Consider the following 15,458-nt stretch of genomic DNA (forward strand, 5'->3'; position numbering starts at 1 on the left):
GTCTTTGTGCCAACAGTTCGGGGTCTCCAGAGACCCCGATTCACTCCAGAGACCCAAGATTCACTTGGCAACAAAATGACCATTACTTCACCCATTATTTTGAAGAAAAAGATCAGAGGCCACCAGCGTGATGACGATGGAGTTCATACATTAATCACAGCAGTTTTCAACCCTCCACGGAGAAGAAGGATGTAGTATAACTGTCCAACAAGGAACTGGGAATATTAGAGCTCAGAGAACACATCCTCTCTGAGCCAGGATAAGAGTCCCAACCTGGAAGCAATACACGCCCATGAGTTTCCAAAACCACAGAGCAAGTTGGTGGCAAGTAGCTCAGAAGTTATAAAGGTGATGTCATGGGCTGCACTGGGTCCCCAAAATTCATATGTTGACAGCCTAATCCCAGCACCTCACAATGTGACTATATTTGGAGATGAGTCTTTAAAGTGGTGAAAAAGTGAAGTCGCTCAGTCGTGTCCAACTCTTTGTGACCCCGTGGACTGTAGGCTACCAAGCTCCTCCGTCCATGGGATTTTCCAGGCAAGACTACTGGAATGGGTTGCCATTGCCTTCTCCAGGGGATCTTCCCGACCCAGAAATTGAACCTGGGTCTCCCACATTGTAGGCAGATGCTTTTCCGTCTGGGCCACCAGGGAAATTCTTTAAAGAGGTGATTGAGGTAAAAGGAGATCTCAAGGATGAGCCCTGATCCAGCTACTGGTGTCCTCATATGAAGAGTAAGAGATGAGGACACAAACACGCACAGAGAAGGATGATCACACTTGTTCACAGGGAGGAGATGGCCATCCACACGCCCAGGAGACAGGCCTCGGGGGGAACCAGCCTTGACCACACCTCGGCCTTGGGCTCTCAAACTCCGGACTGTGTGAGAATAAGTATCTGTCCCGTAAGCCACCTCGTCTGTGGTTCCTCACTCTGGCATTTCTGGAAGACACGCTGGGACACAGTCCACACAACCCGCAAATGGCAGCTGTGCCCCTGGTAAAAGTCAGGGGGAATTTAAACGCATCTATCTCTATGGTGTAAGTTAAGCATTAAGTAGTTTTCTGAGGTTTAAGAGAAAAACAGAAATATCGAAATGCTACCTTCTTTCCTTTTTCCTCTCATTGCCAACATCCCCATCATAATCTAGGCTGTATTTCATTTGATAGACTAGCAAAAAAAATTCAGTTTTTCTCTCTGTAAACTTCACAGATGTTATTTATAGATAACATGGCTTCACTACCTGCCCTGTGGGCCACAAGCAGGGTGTGTGTGGGGGGCCCCACCTCGCCCTCAGGAAGGGGAAACCAATCAGCGTTTCCTGTATCAGTGTGAGGCTCTTCAAATACTGAGAGCGTGTTCGCTTGAAGGGGGAAACGTCAATGGTCTGAGTACAGGGATCGTGTTCTCATCTGCTTACCACCAGCTAAAGCCCTAAATGCTGTAAGAATATGAGCCAAGTAAATCTGTTTAACCTAAACCCCTCTGGTAGGATTTACCACTTGAGACAGGAGAGAACATGGAAAGAGAAGGTACAACTCGCAGACGATTTCAGAAATGCTTTCACTACACTGAAACCCCACGTGGGCACTGAGTGTATGGTGGTGAGGAAGAAAGGCAGGTGACCGAGCCCGTGGGCCCCTGAGATGCAGAAGAAATGGCTCCACTCCCAGCTCAGGACCCGGTGAGGGTCTCGGGATGCAGGCCTGGGAGCCATCAGCCTTACAAGCACTGGAGGACTTGGGGCCTCTCTGAGAGAGAAAAGAAAACATTTACCAAGGGGCTGAATAAGTAGGAACACACCAGGTTCACAATGGAGCAGGACGAATCCTGTCAGAGTCATTTCCAGGCTTAGTGAAGTACCTTCTAGGGCAATCCCAATGGGGTCATTTGTTGGAACTTCACTGAATGTTTGAAAACTTTATCTGGGAGAAAAAACAGGAGAGAAGAGCTGAGAACACTTTGGGAAACAAAAATGATGGGAAGAGACATCTACCTTACCAGATATTAAAAGCATGTTATAGAGCTATGATATGGTACTGATGAGGGAAAGAGAATAGACGGCAGAGCAGGAGACCTGGTATATTAGGGGCTCCTATCTGATGGGTGCATCAGAAATAGGAGAATACATGGGTATAAAACAGGTGGTATTCTGTATGATCCTATAGCACACACTGAGTCGAGTTAAACAGAAAATGAAAATTATTTTTAAATAGAAGGACGTTTAAATGACGGTACTTCTGATTTCTGGACTGGGTAGAGTTTGAAAACAGAGAAACAATGGAACATATCTTAAGTGAGATGTAACAGAGCCATCTTTTGGGCTCCCCTGGTGGCTCAGATGGTGAAGAAGTGACCTGTGATGCAAAAGTTCGATCTCTGAGTCAGTAAGATTCCCTGGAGGAGGAAATGGCAACCCACTCCAGTATTCTTCCCTGAAGAATCCCATGGACAGAGGAGCCTGGCGTGCTGCAGTCCATGGGGTCACTAAGAGTCAGCACCACTGAATGACTAGGTACAGCACGGCCTCTTTGGGGCAGTCTCTCAGAGCTACCTGAGGTGCTGTCTCCTGGGCTGCAGACTTCATCTTTAATCAGATCAGATCAGATCAGTCGCTCAGTCGAGTCCAACTCTTTGCGACCCCATGAATTGCAGCACGCCAGGTCTCCCTGCCCATCACCAACTCCCGGAGTTCACTCAGACTCACGTCCATCGAGTCAGTGATGCCATCCAGCCATCTCATCCTGTCGTCCCCTTCTCCTCCTGCCCCCAATCCCTCCCAGCATCAGAGTCTTTTCCAATGAGTCAACTCTTCGCATGAGGTGGCCAAAGTACTGGAGTTTCAGCTTTAGCATCAGTCCTTCCAAAGAAATCCCAGGGCTGATCTCCTTCAGAATGGACTGGTTGCATCTCCTTGCAGTCCAAGGGACTCTCAAGAGTCTTCTCCAACATCACAGTTCAAAAGCATCAATTCTCCGGCGCTCAGCCTTCTTCACAGTCCAACTCTCACATCCATACATGACCACAGGAAAAATCATAGCCTTGACTAGATGGACCTTTGTTGGCAAAGTAATGTCTCTCCTTTTCAATATGCGATCTAGGTTGGTCATAACTTTCCTTCCAAGGAGTAAGGGTCTTTTAATTTCATGGCTGCAGTCACCATCTGCAGTGATTTTGGAGCCCAGAAAAATAAAGTCTAACACTGTTTCCACTGTTTCCCCATCTATTTCCCATGAAGTGGTGGGACCGGATGCCATGACCTTCGTTTTCTGAATGTTGAGCTTTAAGGCAACTTTTTCACTCTCCACTTTCACTTTCATCAAGAGGCTTTTTAGTTCCTCTTCACTTTCTGCCATAAGGGTGGTGTCATCTGCATATTTGAGGTTATTGATATTTCTCCCAGCAATCTTGATTTCAGCTTGTGCTTCTTCCAGTCCAGCATTTCTCATGATGTACTCTGCATAGAAGTTAAATAAACAGGGTGACAATATACAACCTTGACGTACTCCTTTTCCTATTTGGAACCAGTCTGTTGTTCCATGTCCAGTTCTAACTGTTGCTTCCTGACCTGCATATAGGTTTCTCAAGAGGCAGGTCAAGTGGTCTGGTATTCCCATCTTTTTCAGAATTTTCCACAGTTTATTGTGATCCACACAGTCAAAGGCTTTGGTATAGTCAATAAAGCAGAAATAGATGTTTTTTTGGAACTCTCTTGCTTTTTCAGAGCTATCTGAGGTGCTGTCTCCTGGGCTTCAGACTTCATCTTTAATCAGATCATCTTTAATAATGATTATTAAATGCTTAAATTGTAAGCCTTCTCTATGTTAAAATCACAGACAAAACTACAAGTTAAAGAGCAAGGTGATAATGCTTTTCAGAAAGTAAATAGTAATAAAGACGATGCTCCCTTACCAGTCACTCACGTGAGAGGACTGTCTGCCTCCTTCTCGCCCACCATAAATCCCAGACACTCTGCTCACCAGCTGCTTGGCGTCTGACTTTTTCATCTAGTGGAAAAGATGAAAAAGGCCACCTACTGCATTCTTCACTCCTATCTGCTATGAGAGGTGAATGTTGGGAGAATATCCCCCACTCCAGTCACCTGCAGCCTCTGGGCCACTTACCCTTCTCCCCTCGTCACACTGTGGTGCTTGGTCCCAACCCCTAGCTGAGGGTGCCTGTTCGTAGTGTGTTTTATTCCACACCTCCTGGGCATCCTGCATCCTCCAAGGGCATTGTACCAGCATCACTTGTCCCCATGAGACCCTCCCCAATGGCTCCCCTCAGCAGACAAAGATGCTGTCATCTTAAAAACAAAATCAAGCACAAGTTCTCTTTATCCTGTTTCCCTGTCCAGCTACGGTTCATGTCTTTGCTCTGAATGGCTATGTCTTTTGCTTGACCCTGTTTGAAACTTGCCCACGTGCTATAAAGCAGTCTACAGGCCCCATGAGTGTAGCTAGTATAACTAGTTATATAGTTATACTCCAGTATAACTAGTCCTCCCCTCAAAATCACCAGGACCCAGGTTCAGGTCCAGTAAGAAAGGGAACCAAGAGATGACTGTGGATCATTTTTGTGTGTGTGCACGCTAAGTCGCTTCAGTCTTATCCAACTCTGTGTGACCCCATGGGCTGTATCCCACCAGGCTCCTCTGTCCATGGGATTTCCAAGGCAAGAATACTGGAGTGGATTGCCCTGCCCTCCTCCAGGGGATCTTCCTGACCCAGGGACCAAACCCATGTCTCTTGCATCTTCTACTTTAGCAGGCAGGTTCTTTACCACTAGCGCCACCTGGCAAGCCCAGATGATTCTTACATACAGTTTAAAAAGATGACCTTTCCCTTTGTAAACTGAGTTTCCCCTGGGGGAACCTGGCAATTTCTTGTTGGAGGATTTCCATGACCATTGGCTCTTAGTTCCTCTTTCATGCTCCTCCTCTGGCCCCTACCCTGTCCTCTACCTCGGCATCACCACCCGCTGGCCTTCTGGGGTTCTCACAGCTCTTGTGTGCGCTTGGTGGTCCTCAGAGCTTCCAAGCAACTGCCCACCTAGGGCAGCTTTCTTGATCCCCTGGACCAGCAGCAGCCTCCACTCTGTCTACAACTGCTTGGGTACTGAGTTTGCCCACCTGCCCACTCGTGCATGGGTGCCTTTTCTGTGTGTTTCTATGGCACTGATGTGTCTGTTCTGCTCCCTTAGCCCTGCATCCCCACCACAAGCATCTTCATGCCTTTGGAAGGTGAATCTAAGAGGATGATGCCCTGGCTGCCCAGTGACAAGGCAGCACAGATGGGGCAGCTTAAACAGGTGTCCCTTCTCTCACAGTCCTGGAGGCTGTAAGGCCAAGCTCAAGCTCCCGAGGCCTCTCTCCTGGGTGTATAGATGGTCGTCTCCTCTCTGTGTCCCCACAGGGTCCTCCCTCTAGTCCTGATCTCTTCTCAGGAGGACCTGGGCAGGTTGAATGAACACCCACCCTGGTGACCTCATGTTAACTTCATCTGCTCTTTAAAGGCCCTACCTCCACATAGAGTCCCATTTGGAGGTCCTGAGCCTCACGACTAGACATCTGGGGACACACAGTTCAGTCCATAACAGGTGGTGATGGAGAAGACAAACCACCACCATTCCTCTGGAGATGCCATGCTTTTGGGCACAGAGCTGTTTTGAACCATTGTTTTGTTTCACCCTCAAAATGACCCCACCCACCCATCTGGTCTCCTGTGTTCTCAATCACGTGATGACTGAGTGCCTCCCAGTGTCCACATGACATGACATCCCTCTCCTCTCCCACAGGACATACACCTTCAGTGTAGCCCCTGACCTGAGCTCCAGAAAGGACGGCGAGGCCAGCAGCAGACGGAACGGGGAGCCCAACCCACCATCCTCGTCCAGGAGCCTCAGCAGCCTGCAGTCCCTACAGGTGACGGGGCCCTTGATACCAAACAAACCATGCAACCGTGCCCTGGGTCAGCTCCGGGGAGACTCGGCCCCCCAGGAGCAGCTTTCATTCAGACACTGCTTCCTGGAGCTCAGGCCTGGGTGGGCCAGCAAAGGGCCCATCCTTCTGCTACCACATCCCTCTGCTCCGTCCATCCGGGGAAGAGGGTGACCCACGCACACATATACATATACACATACACACACTCACATATACACATACACACACATACATACACACATATACACATACACACACTCACATATACATATATATACACACTACACACACACATATACACACACTCACATATACACATACATTACACTATACACTCATATACACATACACACATACACTCACACGCTACACACACACACATACACTCACACACTACACACACACATATACACATACATACACTCATACACATATACGCATACACACGTACTACACACACTCCATATACATACACACACATACATACACACATATACACATACACACACTCACATATACACATACACACATATACACATACACAAACTCACACACTACACACATACACACACACATATACACATACATACACTCATACACACACATATACACATACACACATACTACACACACATATACACATACACATACTTACATACACATCACATACACACACACACTCACATACACACACACTACACATACACACACACCACACACTACACATACACACACACTACACACACACATACATACACACACACTACATGTACATATACACACACATACACATACCACACACATATACACATATACACATACACACACACTACACACATATACACATACACACACTCACATATACACATACACACACATACACACACTACACATACACATATACACATACACACACTCACATATACACACATACACACACTATACATACACATATACACATACACACACATATACACATTCACATATACACATGCACACATATATATACACACACATATACACACATACACACACACTACACAAATATAACATACACACATATACACATACACACACATATCCACACTCACATATACACATACACACACTCATATATACACATACACACATACTACACATACACATACACACACACACACACGGCTGTGAACCTGTCCAGTGTCCGCAGGACAGTGTCCACAGTGTCCACATACAGCTCTTGTCCAAAACTCAGTACTCGTGACCAAAGGTCAGTCACTCACGGGGCCAGGACACATGCTTGGGAAGGGGTAGAGACCCAGCCCTCCAAATTTGCCATGCTCTCTCCCTAACTCTGCCATCAGCCAGCTGACTTCTGCCCCAAGAACCCATCAGACCCCAGAGGCTGCCTCTAGGTCAGACAAGAGCTGCACACAGGGCGTGGGAACCAGAACAGCGTGAGGGCATCACGGTGACCTCTAGCTGGGTCCTCAGGGGGACAACGGCCCGGGAAGAGGAGCCACTGACTGGGGGCCAGAGGCCTGCCGGCCCCAGGCAGACACAGATGGGCACCACCCGCTGCCTGCCTCAGTCTTACTGGGGAGGGGGGAGAACTGGCCTAGAGTAGGGCTGGGGGCCCCCTGAGACTGAGCCCCCTCTTTTCAGATTGAACAAGGAGAGGAATTAGGTGGAAAAGCTCAGCCTCAGGCTCAGCCTCTGTGTGAACATGCTGGTGTTTAGTGGTGAGACCCTGACACCAGTCCTTGTGAATGGAACCCTCCTCTGGTCTGAGACCACTTCATCCACGTTGTGAGAAAGGGAAACTGGCTACAGGTGTGCCAAAACAATCATGTAGTGGACTGAATAATGGCCCCAAAGAAGTGAGGTCTCAATTCCTGCCGCCTGTGAAAGTTACAAGGAAACGTGTGTCTGCCTGTGGGACTGAGATGAGGATCTCAGTGGAGAGGTTGTTCTGGATTATCCCGTAATTCTAAACCGAATCACCGAAAGCAGGGGTGTGATGCGCGTAGAAGAGACACAGCACTCAGGGAGAAGCCATGTGCCCAGGAGGCAGAACCTGGAGCCACACACCAAGGCAGCCACATGCCAAGGATGCTGGGGCTGCCGGGAGCTCAAAGAGGCAGGAAGGACCCTCTCCTAGAGCTTCTGAGGGGAACTGGCCCTGTGATAGCCTTCAGAACCAGAAGGGAACAAGCTACTTTTGTTTTCAGCCCCTGAAGTGGGTGCTATAACATTCCTGGTGATCTCAGCCCAAACATCCCTGGTGACCTTGACCCCAGGCATGACCAAGTCCTGCGTCCTCCGTGGAGTCCCCCCAGCCCACCTCCTGTGGCAGCACCATCAGCTCTGCTCCCCCTCCATCCTCTACCATCTGTGACTCATCTTTCCACGCTTGTCCTCAGCCCCAGTGAGACCCCCTAAGTGGGGCACCTGTGGACGACACCTTGTGTCCCAGAATCAGGCACAGGTGCTCCAGATGCTGACGGCACAAGTCACAGGAGACCACGGGCCTGTGCTGATGTGGAATTTCCCATTCTGCTCCAGAACTGCTATTCAGTAGCTCAGTCATGTTCGACTCTTTGCGACCCCATGGACTGTAGCCCACCAGCTTCCTCTGTCCTTGGGATTCTCCAAGTGGGTTGCCATGCCCTCCTCCAGGGGATCCTCCCAACCCAGGGATCAAACTTGTGTCTCTCTATATCTCTTGCATTGGCAAGTGGGTTCTTTACCACTAGTGCCACCTGGGAAGCCCCTCTTCCCTGGTTACTCAGAGCTAAACATATACCCTGACACCAAGCAGAGAACCATCTTTAACATGCCAACACGTGGGTGGTCCTGGAGGGCCCCTCAGAAGAGGACAAGTGCCAGCAACAGAGGAGACTAGGATGGATGGATGGATAAATGATAGACAGACAGATAGACAGATAATAGATACATAGAAGATACATAGATAGATACATTAGATACAGATGGTCCCCAACTTATAAGGTTCAACTTACAATCTTTTGACTTTACGATGATGTAAAAGCAAATCGTTCAGTAGAATTTTAAATACTTGAATTCTGCTCTTTTCCAAGACTAGTGATGTGCAGTCCAGTCCTCTCTCTGATGCTTGGCAGTTGCAGCACAGCCCCATTAGCCCTTGATCACGAGGGTGAAATACTGATACACTGATAACCATGCTGCACCTAGACAGCCGTTCCGCTTTTCACTTTCAGTACCGTATCCAGCAAGTCACAGGAGATGTTCAACACAATTATAAAATACGCTTTGTGATAGATGAGTTTGCCCCTCAGTCAGCTAATGTAGGTGTCTGAACATGGTTAAGGCAGACTGGGCTGAGCTAGATGGTCAGTAGTTTCGATGCATTAAATGCATTTCTGACTTAAGACATTTTCAACTTATGATGGTTTTATTGAAATGTAACCCATCACAAGTTAAGAAAAGATCTGTACTTATCTACGTATCATATATATACATCTATTATACCATGTAATATATATTTTATACTATTATGTTAATACTATAGATTATGGATTTCCCTGGTGGCTCAGAAGGTAAAGAATCTGCCTGCAACGTGGGAGACCCAAGTTCAATCCCTGGGTCAGAAAGTGTTTCATTCCAGCAGCCTGAAGGGACAAGACCAGGGTAGGCACTTGGAAGAAGAGGGAAGGTGGAAAACTGATGTGCTGAGGGGTGGACCATTCATTCCACTTTCTCTCTATTTCCTGTGTGCACTCTAGTGCCTAGAACAGTAAAGGCTGCAAGAAATAACAGATGATTCTACTCCCATCTCATTGTAAAGGCCCCGGTAAGACAGGCTGCAGCTGCTCAACAGGCTTCCCAGGTGGCACTAGTGATCAAGAACCCACCTGTCGATGCAGGAGATATAAGAGACGTGGGTTCAATCCCTGGGTGGGGAAGATCCCCTGGAGGAGGGCATGGCAATCGACTCCAGCATTCTTGCCTGGAGAATCCCATGGACAGAGGAGCCTGGCAGGCTGCAGTCCACAGGGTTGCAAAGAGTCAGACACGACTGAAGTGACTGAGTACAGCACAACATAGTTATTGAACAAGGATGGGAAGGATGCCTTGGAGTGGGGGCCGGGGACAAGTCTCAGAACGCAGTGTTAAACCTCAGGCGCCTCTCCTCCCCCCATCCCAGGCCACGATAGTGAGGAGAAGCGTCCTGGTGGTACGCCATGGGGAGAGGGTGGACCAGATCTTCGGGAAGTCCTGGCTGCAGCAATGTACAACACCCGATGGTAAGTACAGTCCTGGCAGGATCCAAACAGAGGAATTAGAGCTAACACAGATCACGTCTCAATATGCTTAGTCAGAGCCCTGGGGCACCATTCTTTACTCAGACTGAACTCCCATCAGAACCTAACCTCCTCCCAGATTCTCGGCTTCTTTGGAGCTCTGCCCTCTGCTTCACAAAGTGACCACAGATGAAGCATCACTGAGGGCAGAAGACCTCAATAGAGTAGGTTCACATGTGGGGAGTCATAGATGCTCTTGAGAATATGATAAAAGTGATGGACCTTCTCTTTGAATGGAAAACAAATACCACCTTCCATGCAGATGCAGTTAACACTTTGGCATTTAATAAAAGCCTTTAAAGCTTCCAGTTCCAGCAAAGTCTCTGTCAATGGAAATTCTGGGGAGGTGGCTTCTAGAAAAATCTTGCATGGAACCTAAAAAGACAAGACATGGAAAACAGCCGCTACCTCTCTCTGATTGGTGAACTGTTGGAAGGCTGGGCTGGTGTGTTCAGGCACAAGTGTTGACCGGCCACATGACATACACAGAGCAGCCTCGGGAGAGGAATTTGGCTGCTAGAATCTGTTGTGGCCAGGACGTCTGGGAGACATGTGAGAGCATGTGAGGGCTTGGTGTGTTACGGAGTCCTCTGTGGGGATCACAGATAATCTGAGGATGAGATCAGACCTAACCCTACTGACTGTTTACTCTGAGCCAGGCTGTGGGCTCCAGGCATCTCCTTACTGACTCATTCAAACAACCATATCATCACCCACGTTTTACAGATAAGGGGAGTGAGTCAGCTGCCTCTAATACACAACTAGTCACTGGTGGTGCCAGGATGTGCACCAGACCATCCAAGCAGAGTTCAAGGTCAAACTCAAGGCGAACCAAAGTGCTCTGAGCCTCTGAATGGATTGGGGTGGGGGCAGGGCAGTCCCAGTGAATCCCCCTGACGTCCACTCCCCCGTGAAAAGTGAAAGTGAACATGAAGTCGCTCAATCATGTCGGACTCTTTGCGACCCCGTGGACTGTGGCCCACCAGGCTCCTCTGTCCATGGAATTCTCCAGCCTGAAGCAATTGACTAACACCACTCAATGCAGGACCCACTCCTGCCATCTGTATTCCGGCCCACAGGCAATGTGACACCTTAAAGCCATGGAGATGGGTTGAATTGCATCTAATTAATTAATGCCAATTTGAGATTCGTATTGAGTTAAGCTAAGTCAGTCATGGAGATGCTTGTTCTTAATCAGGGCAGTTGCACGAGTGTATCTTTGGGAGGGGTTTTGAGAGAATGAAGAAGGTCTGGTGGTGCCTGCAGATGAAACACAGGTTTTCTGAGTTTGAGGAAATGTGCGCTGAGTAGAGTAGAATTTCCTCCTGAAATTTAATCTACATTTCAGGGTGCATTCAAGAAAAAAACACCATTGACAACAGTTTAATTACTGTGCTTCCAATGTGGGTCTTGATCTTAAGCATTGAGTGGGACAGGTATGACCTAACTTGATGGAATTGAACAACTGGTGCTTATTTATGCTGTAGGAAGATATTACCGGCCAGACCTGAACTTCCCTCGCAGCCTGCCCAAACGGAGCCGCGGCATCAAAGACTTTGAAAACGATCCACCATTATCGTCTTGTGGAATTTTCCAGTCCAGGATGGCAGGTATGTTTGAGGCTCAACCTAGGAGGAATGGGGCTTCCCAGGTGGCTGGGTGGTAAAGAATCTACCTGCCAAGGCAGGAAATGAAGGGTTCAACCCCTGGATTGGGAAGATGCCTTAGAAAAGGAAATGGTAACCCACTCCAGCATTGTTGCCGGGAGAATCCCATGGACAGAGGAACCTGGCCGGTAACAGTCCATGGGGTTGCAAGAGTCAGACGCAACTTAGCGATTAAACAGCAACAACCAAGAGAATAGTAACATTGATTGCAGCAGTGATGATCACTCACTTGTACTGAGCCCTTGCCACACGCTTTGAAGGCAGTAGTAGCATTATCCTCACTCTGCTGATGAAGAAACTGAGGCCCAGAGAGGTTAAGTATGTCGCCCAAGATCACACAGTAACCCAAGATCACACAGCAAGTAGGAAGTTCAGAGACTTGACCCAGGAATGGGTTGGTGGGGAAGTCAGGAGGAATGAAAGGGATGAAAAGAACAAGAGAGAAAAGGAAAAAAAAAAAAAAATCAGTGATCACTGTGTACACTAAGGATGTCATTTTAAAAATTGAAAGATACATCCTGTCTTTGATTTTATTTCAAAATCTGTCCCTTTGTTTGTTTTGTCTGAGGTTCTGGTTCCACATGATTGACCTTGTGGAAGAGAAGAGGCCATTGAGCTCATCTGGTCTGCATTCTATGAATTAAGAAACTCAAATCTAGAATCAGGAGGCTTCATGGGCTTCCCAAGTCACACAGTGGTTAGCTGGAGGAACATACTAAAACCAGCTTCTCCCTGGGGGCCATGCCAGCTGATCTTAATCACAGTTTCCATCCACACGTCAGGCACAATCGTAGGAGGTGCATACACTGGGGGTGGGAATCATGGAGCTACATAAAAGCTTTCCTGCCACAGGTAGTAAGCTGCCCTCCGAAGTTGCCCCCTTGGGCGGCTACACTGATGAAGAGGGCACATCTCCCACTGCTGTTTTCCAGGGGAAGCTCTGCTAGACAGCGGCATCAGGATCGCCTCAGTCTTCAGCTCCCCCGCCCTCCGCTGTTTGCAGACGGCCAAACATATACTGAGAGGTCAGTGAGAACTGCAGCGACCTTCTCGCATGGCCGTGACCTCATGGTTCTTCTCTGGGGGGAGAGGGCAGTGAGCAGAGGTGCAAAGAGAGTGGATGGCTGTGAATGACAGTCTAAATCTACAAGACAGTTGCGAACCAGCCCCTGAGAACTGTGAGGAGGCACTGAGCCTGTGAGCATTTCTGGAAGGTCAAGATTTTAATTTGCCTTGGACCAGCTTATGCATGGGTTTTTTAAGAGAGGTTGGTGCTGAGCTTAGAAGAGCAGTGGAAAGGATGTCATTGGAGGAGGAGTTACCGAAGGTGTGAGAAAAAAAAAAATCAGTTATGGAATGTGTTTTTCTATAGCAAAAATATGTGCTATTTTTGGCAAAACAGATCATGACTTCCATTTCCAGTTTTCTAATTTACAATAGAAAGTGGAGCTTTTTTTTTCTTATTAAAAAAAAAAATCCTAGGGTAGGGTGAGTTGGGAGAGTTAGAATGTTCTAGAAGATGACTCCCATCTACCCTCTGCTTTGGCTCGGTCTGGGCTAAGTGTTTACCAGGATGGCGCTTCTGTGTGACTAACAGTCTCCACGATTGTTCGTCTTTTCCGAGGATCAGTGGACTGGCCAAGTCCTCATGGGTACGCTCCTTCTTAACCTGAGGATGAGCCCAAGTGCCGTGTGCAGTGGGACCCATGCAAGGATAGGGTGAGCACCAGGGGGCTTCAGGTGTCTCCCAGATCCCAGGAGACTCCGGTCCTTCCTGATGGACAGAGGGTCATCCTGATAGCCTCCAACTGCCCAGTGGCTCTTGTCTGAGAACTAGCATGACTGTGCGTGAAATAAAATCATGTTTTTTCCCCCCAAAGGGTTGATTTAGACCTAGGAAGAGACTTATTTACAGAAAGCCAAAATAAACCCTAAAGATGATAAACACTTGTGTTCTGTTGAATTCAGAGTTCAAACTGGAGAAAAAAGTTAAGATAAGAGTGGAACCTGGCATCTTCGAATGGACCAAATGGGAGGCCGGCAAAACAACCCCCACCCTCATGACCCTGGAAGAGATGAAGGAGGCGGATTTCAACGTCAGCCTGGATTACAGGTGAGCCGCCTCATGATGTCTACAACTAGGCTTCCTGCTTCTTGTTTAAAGATGATGATGAAGGTGTTATTCATGAGGGACCACTGCAGTGGGGCGTGGCAGAAGAAGAGAGATGGGACTCCTCTCCAAATACAAGGCCCAGTGGGGATTTTTCAACCAGGAGAGGGGTGGGGTGGGAAGTTCATATAAGAATAGGGCAATTCTTGCAGACCTTAAACAATCCTTACTGCAGACAGGTAGGGGGACAGTCACATCTGGAGGTGGAGGGGGAGCCGAGTTTGCTCAGGTATCCAGGGTGGTCAGATACAGGGGGTGAGGGGTTCTGACTGAACTCAGTCCACAAGGTTGGACGTGAAGCCTATAGGTCCAGCCCACTGAGAAGAGGGTCAGGGAGCCCGGCTAGCATGTGTCAGCCAGAGAACTGCCCGTAGCTGGCTCTGCCATCACAAGCCTGTGTGCCTGCTGCTCAGTGACAATGCAGGCTGCAGCCCCCAACACCAGCCCTTTGCTGGTTTGGGGCACAAAACTGGAGGCTCACTGCTGACCGTGAGCCCTAGCTAGAGGCAGAGCCATCTCGCTCCTTCTATTGAAGCATGGGCCAGAATGGCAGCTCCCCTCTCCTCCTCTAGGCCCGCCTTCCCCCTCGCCTCTCTCCTGCCAGCCGAGAGCTATGATGATTATGTGCACAGGTGTGCAGTGAGCATGGAGCAGATCGTCAGCACCTGCCCACAGGATGGTAAGTGCCCCAGCGACCTTGGTGCCAGCAGCCCCAGGGGCCGGGGTCCCCTACCTCTGAGTTGGAAATGGCTGATTTTGAACCTAGGAATGCCCTGACCTCCCCATCCAGTTTCCCCACCTCCAGAGTGCTGCACACTGCCTCTGTAGAGACACATGCCCCCAAAACCCTGGGACCCCCAATTCCAGAACCGATGGGACCCAGGATCACAGGGTCAACACAGACCACCGGTGCCCACTTCCCAGGAAACAAAAGTAGAAGCTAAGGACCAAACTACCAAATGTTGGGTCATGTCTAAATGACAATTCAAACAAAACATCTGTTTAAGTTGATGGCTCAGACCACTAGAGAAATTTAAATATGGAAGGTGAATATGGAAATATTTAAAAAACACAAAACACTTAATTTTGTTAGTGGGGTAATGGTATGGCAGTTGTGTAAAAATGAGAAGTCCTCATTTGGAGATGCAAACCGTGGTACATCCTGAGAAGTAGTGTGATGTTTGGGCTATGCTCTAAAAAACTGCATTAAGTGTCCATCATCCAACCAAGAAATTAAGATGTGGTACATATGTACAGTGGAATTCCACTCGGCCATAAAAAGTATGAAATTTTGACATTTGTAACAACATGCATGGACTTTTGAGGGCATTATGCTAAGTGAAATAAGTCAGACA

The 15,458-nt window shown here is 48.2% G+C and overlaps 1 protein-coding gene across 1 annotated transcript in view; it reads left to right on the forward strand.

Moving 5' to 3' along the window:
- Positions 1 to 15,458, forward strand: part of UBASH3A (ubiquitin associated and SH3 domain containing A) — a 38,290-nt gene that overhangs the window by 19,273 nt on the left and 3,559 nt on the right. Inside the window, exons 7-12 of the mRNA XM_025292227.3 lie at positions 5,800 to 5,926; positions 10,110 to 10,209; positions 11,754 to 11,876; positions 12,866 to 12,958; positions 13,902 to 14,046; positions 14,676 to 14,782. Of these exons, the coding sequence (XP_025148012.3) occupies positions 5,800 to 5,926; positions 10,110 to 10,209; positions 11,754 to 11,876; positions 12,866 to 12,958; positions 13,902 to 14,046; positions 14,676 to 14,782 (695 nt within the window). The remainder of the gene's footprint in view (positions 1 to 5,799; positions 5,927 to 10,109; positions 10,210 to 11,753; positions 11,877 to 12,865; positions 12,959 to 13,901; positions 14,047 to 14,675; positions 14,783 to 15,458) is intronic.

This window comes from Bubalus bubalis, chromosome 1 (assembly GCF_019923935.1).
Source record: "Bubalus bubalis isolate 160015118507 breed Murrah chromosome 1, NDDB_SH_1, whole genome shotgun sequence".
NCBI lineage: Eukaryota > Metazoa > Chordata > Mammalia > Artiodactyla > Bovidae > Bubalus > Bubalus bubalis.